We start from the raw sequence: 7,588 nt of genomic DNA on the forward strand, positions 1-7,588 counted from the left end.
TATCCTGGCCAAATTTGAGTTCCTTTCTTCTCATGCAGGCTGTGATCCCCATCGCTACCAAACTAAACCACACTTAACAGCCATTCAAACTCAAAATTCCTGTTTATTTTCTGTTAATCAATTCCATTACATTTCTTTATTCAATTTTATTAAGTTTTAAAAGTATATTGGCATGAGTACATATTCATAGGTCTATGAGGACAAATGTTTGATAGCCAAGTGCTAACACAAGGCCTCTTTATTATCTATTAACCGATTCTATGGAATTTCTTCATTCAATTTGACTAAACTTTAAAAATATATTAGAATGAATTCATTTGTATCTTTGTATCTACATATTTATAAAATTTGTATCTACACTTGTGGAAAACTATGTGACGCCCAGGCAATACCAGAAAGCATCTTTATTACTTATCTCTCAAACAATACTATTACATTTCTTTATTCAACTATATTAAGTCTTGAAAATATATATATATATAAGTGAACACTTTTGTATCTATGTACCTGTCTGTATATATATGTGGAAAACTATTTGGTATTCAAATGGCAATATAAAGCCTCTTTATTACTTACCCTCTAATCAATACTATAGCATTTCTTTATTAAACTATATTACCTTTTCAAATATGAATAAATTTTCATCTATCTATCTATGTGTATATGAGAACACTATTTGGAACCCATGTGGTACCCAAAGGCCTCTTTATTTTCTAACAATTCTCAGTGGTACCAGAAGGCCTCTTTATTATATATTAGTGAATTATATTACATTTCTCTATGTAATTTTATTAAACTTTGAAAGCATCTGAGAATAAATAAATGTGTATCACTCTATCTATATACATGTGGAAAAGTATTTGGTCCCTAAGTGGCACCACTGATCTTTGCAGCTCTTACATTATGTAGCCATAGTAGCGAGAGATCTCCATCTCTCTTTCCCTCTCAATGAAACACTGCACTCTCCCCATTGCAGTGTACTTGGCAGCATTCTCACGCTCTTGTTGAGCCTTCTTCTTCATGGCTTCCCGCTCTGGCCTCTGCTGTTTGGTGATGGGAGTTGATAGTACTTGCCCAGGAACATTGGGTTTCCTCCATGGAATTGGCTGTGAGGCAAAGTCTTGGAGGAGATATTGGTTTTGAGGCTTGGGTGGTTGTGACTGGGGCTTGGTCCCAACCCTGGGAACGGGTTGCCAATGAAGAGAAGTACAAGATGATGTTTTGTAGGGTGCAGGCCCAGAAGCAGCAGAGCAAGGGACACTAGGCTGTTTAGAAGCGCTCACACCTGACTGAATGGCATGAGTCAAAACGGGCTGAGCTGGCTTGGCAGGACGCATCCAAGATGGGTTGGCAGAAGGTGTTTGGGATGTGTTGACTGCCATGGGTTGAGCTGAGCTAGCAGGGCCAGGCTGGGCAGGGTAAGCCCCAGTAGGTCTCTGTGAGGCCAGAGACTGTGGCCTCCTATTGATTACTGGTCGAGGTGGAGGTTTCTCCTGCGTCAGAAAAGGCAAAGGTACCAATTTAACCTTCCCAGGTGGTGGAGGCTCATAAATTAATGGAGGGGGACCCTCTCCTTCAGCACTGATATCTGGATTCTGGGCTTTGACTTGTGATTTCTCAGGACCCTTAACCACCTGCCATGGTTTCATAGCTGGGCATGGACGGGGGTCTTGGGTACTGCCTGAGTTTCCCGGGGCCCGGAAGGAAGAGAGCCCAGTTTTCTTATCATTCTTCTTCCCCAGTGCGTGGAAAACCTGCACCGACTCCAACATGTGCATGCTGAGACAGCTCCGAGGTTTTTTAAAGGACTCTTGGCAAAGCTCAGGTTGGTTCCTCTTCCGCTTTAGTTTGGGCACAGTTGGCTTCTCTTGTGCCTTGACTTTGTTGCCTGGCTGCTTCCTCTCCTCGGCTTTCTTGGAGTTGTTTTCTCTGGTTCTCTTGGTCTTTTCCTGCCCATGGCCCTTAGCCTTGCTGTTCCTGCTGGATGCAGCTTCCTGAGCTCTGCTGTTAGGGTGCTTGGCTGTGTGCACATTGGCCCTACTGCTGCCTGCATCCCTGTGAGCAACTTCTCCTCCTAATGCACATTCCAGGTCCCTTAGCTGCATTTTGGCCTGAGGAGTTCCATGAGGAGACTCTGAGGCTTTATGTTTTTTGTTCCTTTCTAGAAGGATATTTTCAGAATGTGGCTTCTCCTCTTGGTCCAGAGGACCAATGGAGGCCAGAAGCTGGTGGATTTCAGGGATGTCTAAAGGGAGTAGTGGAGGATCCTGTTTCTCCATGGCAATTTGGTAGGCATCCAGTGGCTCTGAGAGCATGGTGTTAATCTCACACAAATTCTTAATCTCTGTTTGTTCCTGGCTTTGATTTGGAGGCAATGCCAAGAAATCAGTAGATCTTTGGCCTGGAGTTATGGTGGAAACGTCCCCAAGTTCAGTTTGTGAGCTTTTCTCAAGTATTTGGCTTTTTCTGTTATTGCAGATGTATGAGAATTCTGGAGGCTGTGGCAGACAAAATGTCTGACTTGGAGGTTGCAATCCCAAGGAAGCCTCCGTCCCTAGGGAAGTTTCCATCCCTGCAAAGGAATCAAGGACGATGGTAAGTAGGATGCTCCCCTTCCCAGCGACACACTATTCAGGGAAACCACCTACTTTGGAGAAAGCATTTCCATTAGCTCTTTTTAAGGACCACTGACAGATATCTGTTAAGAGTTGCATATTAGTTACAGGTGATCCCTTGAAGTCTTACTTTTGGGCTGGTTCATCACCATGGCAGCATGGGTTTCCGGTAGAGCACTTGTCTCCTCAGTGGGAAACACAGAAAAACTCTTTCATGAAGTCTCTCGTTCTCATATAGGGGCCCCTCAATTCTCTCCACTCTCCCCAGAATGTAAGAACACTTAACACCATGAACTAGGAGAAGGTGGAGCTGTTGCTCATGAAATCAATGTGAATGGTCGGGGGTTTTGGACTCCTGCTTTGGACAGCATCTCTACATACAGAGGTTAAATCCTGCAGTCAATTAAGGAACAATTAAAGTGTCACACCCTGATATGTGTTGATGTATTTTTCTAAACCAAAGTAAAATTAGGGAAATATATTTATAGTGTGGATGTGTAGCTGGACTGAGTGCAAAAATAGTGAACAGCCGCTTCCTTCCATGTGCTCCTAGAGGTCTCTTAAATGCATGGGTGGCCATTATGCTGTGCTGCATGCTTCTCTTACAGAGTCTGAAAATGGGGACTGCTGAACAAGATTGTGGTTAAAATCTCAGCACTTGAATTCTAGGGATGTGTGGACCCACAGTTACCAGCTGAAAACTGGACCCTCCTTTCGAATGGTAATCTTATTCCTTCCCCTTTTTGCTGTTTGTACTCACCTTGAAAATTTGTTCCTTCTCTACTTGGAGTGGACACAGAGTAGTAGGTCACAGGTGTAGGGACTGATGGTAGGACATTTGTGGGCTGAACTTCCTTCAGCACTGTCACCATTTCTGGTTGAGGGGCAGCGGCACTACTTCCTGCATATGGCACAGAGCCATAGGATTGCAGGCAGGACCAATGTTCTCCAGAGAGCAGAGTCCCCAGAGAGTTATGATCACAGTAGTAGACCTGGCTTCCTTCTTGGTGGGGTAGTGAGAGGCAACGTCCTTGATTTGGAATCTGAGATAGTGTCACCTGGACGAGCCTACCAGATAGTAGTGGATACCCAGGGATCATGACATTGGCTTCGGAAGTTTTGTCATACTGGGATGTCATAGATAGGGAAGAATCTGCTGTATTCTGGTCAGTGACAGTCAGATTAAAGTCCCTGAGTGAAGATGAGCTCTTTTCAGCACTTCCTGGGATATACCACTCCGAAAAACTTGGATAGGAGGCAGGTGCCATGGGAGTCTGGTTCTGGCCAGTAACCCCAGACACCATGGCTGTGCTAGCATGTTGATAAAGGTAGGCACTGCCCGTGAGTGTCTGGAAGGAGGTGCCACAGGTTGAGGGCAGTAACCATGCTGAAGTGGCAGCTGGAGCAGAGACTCTGGAGAGGTTGCACACACTTCCTGTCAGGGACGTTGCATTGGTCACCACAGGAAGAGAGAGCTGCAGAGAATGTGCATTTCCATGTAAAGAAGAATTTTGGAAATTTTCTGTAGGAAGAAGAGGGTGGTGAAAATATTGATGAGACAGGCAGATTCTTAACAATATTCGAGGAACAATGACATCTTAATGTTGTACTAATCAGGAGGGCCCTGATTCCAATAATCATTGAGAGACCCCAAATCACTCCATTTAGGATGGCTGCAAGTACTCTTCTGATTACCTGCCTTTTCTCTCAAATTGGGCACAGAAGTCCCAAGTGGTCTGCTTCACACATTGTTCCCTATAAGCATCCTTCTACCTGTCCTACCTTTCCTTTGAGCCTGCACTAGTGTTGACTCCTGAATTCGCCCTAGAACTGAAGCCTTTTCGAACTCAGAGAAAACCCCAACATTACCAGTTAGCAAATGAGTACACCAAGGGTCAGGGAAGTGAGATTGACTAGTTCAAAATCAGCAACAGATTATGGAAACTTTCTCCCTGGCAGGACTCTTGTTCCAAAGACCAGAAATCTGGAGATACAGAAATTTGTTTTTCCCTGTTCATCGAAAATTGTACTGATATCACCATAGTGATCTTTAGTATCTCTTTTTTGTTTGTCCAGGTCACATGATATTTCCTGGAGTTCAGTTTTACCATCCAAATGATAATTTAAGGGTCATTCTTTGCCCTGTTTCAGCCTAACTGCTGATCCTACATGAAAATGACTACCTGAAATTCAGTTTCTCAAGAAATGCTTCTTGAAAGAAATTGAAACTTTCTGAGCTTCAGGTTACTCATCTTTAGTGTGGTTATAACAATAACAATAGTGATAATTCATCCATAAATAAAAGTGTCATATTTCATAAGATTCATGTGAGGGCTGAGGTTATGGCTCAGTGTTAGGGCGCTTGCGTAGCACATGCGAGGCCCTGGGTTCAATCCTCAGCACCACGTAAAAATAAATAAAATAAAAGGATTGTCTTTAACTACAACTGATAAATAGATATTACAAAAAGTTTCATTTGGAGGGAGTTACAGTATGTTCTGGAAAGATAGAAGCAAAAGTCAAAAACAGCTCAGAACTAAAAGAAATGACTAGATAGTAACGAACATATGGATATGAGCAAAAGTGAGTGTATATCAAATTTGCTAAGAAATGAGTTCTGTTATCATGCATACAATATTATGAAAGTGAATGTTTCTCTTTGATTTTAGTGAATACTGTTAATCAAAACAAAGCTCATAATTGAAGGTGAGTTTGAATGCATTCTCAAGCAGTACATATAGACAGAGAAGCTATACTAAAAATGTGTGTAATTTGAAGTAAAGTGAACACAAATTTGAAGTAAAGTGAACACAAATTTAAGTAAAGTGAACAGATGGGTAGCCATGTGAAGAAGCGAAAACTAAAGCCAAAACCCAGGATGAATCTGGGCATGGTGTGGTGGGCCTCTGGTCCCAGCACTCGGGAGCCTGAGGCAGTGGGATTGCAGGAAACCAGGAATTCAAAGCCACTCTGGGCAATTGAGCAAGATCCTATCTGAGAAAAGAAATAAAATATCCTGGAGATATAGCTTGTGTAACATGCTTGCCTAGCATGCATGAGACCCTGTGTTCAATCCTCAGAACTGGAAAGAAGAGAAGAAGAAAGAAAGAATGAATGAGAGGAAGGAAGGAAGGCATAAGGAGCAAGGCAGGGAGGGAAGGAGAGAGAAATGGAGGGAGTGAGGGAAAGAAGAAGGGAAGTAGGACAGAAGGAAGGACGAAAGAAATTTTGTACGTACTAGAGAAAAAAACAATAAGTGTAAAGTCATTATTGTTCTTGTTTCTCTTCCTCTAAGGATTACCAGCAACAAAAGAAAGACATTAATTCCACTAGGTAGATATTTCAATTGATATAAACACATTTTCTGATAATCCTTTTGGTTATTTAAAAAAAAAAACAGAAAAAATGCTTTAACAAAATCATAGAAGCCTAGTTTATTATCACATTTAGAGAAAAGTCTTGTCCCTAAAGTCTGAGAAAACAATCACAGTATAATAAAATAACAAATTTAAAACAATTTTTGTCTTTTTTTCTGACTTTTTTTCTCCCTTTTATATTAATACAAAAATGTTTGAGCTACCCTACACCCCAGCCCCAAACAATTATTTGAAATGTAGACAAAACAAAAAGTCTTCACATAATTATTTAAATAAACTCGGAATTAGAGATGTGAGCTTGAATTTTTATTCTTATATAGTTCTTTCTTTAGGTTCTTAGATTTGGAAATCATCAATGACTATTTGTATATTGTCTTTTTTAGAAAAAAAAACTGTTGTAAATATGGAAAACAGCTTCACCTTGACAGCTTATATCACACAAAGGAATGTGTCCTTCTGATGCAGGTTTGGACAAAACATTTTTTAGAAATCCCTGTAGTTTAAAAATCAGAACAAAATAGGACATGGTTTGCCATTTCCCCAGCTCTGTCTAGAACCACTTTCTTTGGCTTGTTTGGAGGAAGAATCATTTCTAAAACATACTTCTAACATGTTCATGTTCAAACTGTCAACATCATCTGTGTTGAAAGAGATCATAGGAAAACTGTAACAGCCAAGTGTGGCTTTTCTGATAACCTGCTTACCCCAGTGATACCCTAATTCAAGTCTTAGTTTACTTGCTGGTCTGTTAATCTAAACATTCTCTAAACCAGCCTCTGGGAAGAGTCACTCTATGCTGTCTGTTGGTTTCAATAAAATCTTTGCTTTTCTTTCACATCCATCCCAACCAACCTCTTTTTTTCTGGAGAACATCATTCTCTTCATCTCTATTATTCTAACATTTTCTTCTCCTTTATTTTTATATTTTCTTCGTCCACCGAGTTCCTGTTGCCTTGTGCTTAAACAGTCACAAACTTTCTTCCCCAAGAACATCTGCCTCCTTACAGCCCTGTCCTCCTGCTCCTCTCTCCCTATTTCTCTTTTCACCTAGTTTAAATAGAAAACTCTCAAGTATGTGAATGTCCCTTTTATGAACAGCACTAAATTTGAAATACTGAAGTAGAAATCTTTGTGAAGGGAAACTGTTACAGAGGAAACCTCTTGGTTTCCACCCTGCCTAGGTTTTGTCTCTTTCAGTTGAAACAACACCACCATGAAATCTGATTTCATTCTCTAAAACATGCCCCTCAAGATGCAAGAAAAGTAAGGGACCAAAACATGGGCAATCTGTTATCCTCAAGTAGCAAATCAGGAAACAGATTTTGTGAGAGTAAACTAGTCCAGTTCTATACCTAGTACATGTCAAATTCCCAATGAAATTAGGTGTCCAGATTTCTAGTTCCATCCTTTCCCCTATTATTCTAAGCTCTTTTGACTCCATTAGTAAATTGAGGCAGGTAAAAGTCTAATGAAAAACTTTCAAAAGTTTCTTTACTCACCTGACATGGTCAGAGAAGAGGTCACATCAATTGTAGATACAAAGGATGAGGAGATCACCCCAGAGGATGTGTGGGTGGCTGAGGCTAGTGAATGCAT

At 41.1% G+C, this 7,588-nt stretch overlaps 1 protein-coding gene across 1 annotated transcript; it reads right to left on the reverse strand.

Annotated features, from left to right (window-relative positions):
- Positions 1-896: 896 nt before the first annotated feature.
- LOC308632776 (uncharacterized protein C2orf78-like) lies at positions 897-7,588 on the reverse strand (the record flags this gene model as incomplete). The annotated part of the gene is made up of 3 exons (XM_081265142.1): positions 897-2,572; positions 3,376-4,137; positions 7,492-7,588. 3 exons carry the CDS (start codon positions 7,586-7,588, stop codon positions 897-899), a joined length of 2,535 nt encoding a protein of 844 aa, XP_081121268.1.

Source organism: Spermophilus citellus (genome assembly GCF_964194105.1).
Source record: "Spermophilus citellus genome assembly, chromosome: 13".
NCBI lineage: Eukaryota > Metazoa > Chordata > Mammalia > Rodentia > Sciuridae > Spermophilus > Spermophilus citellus.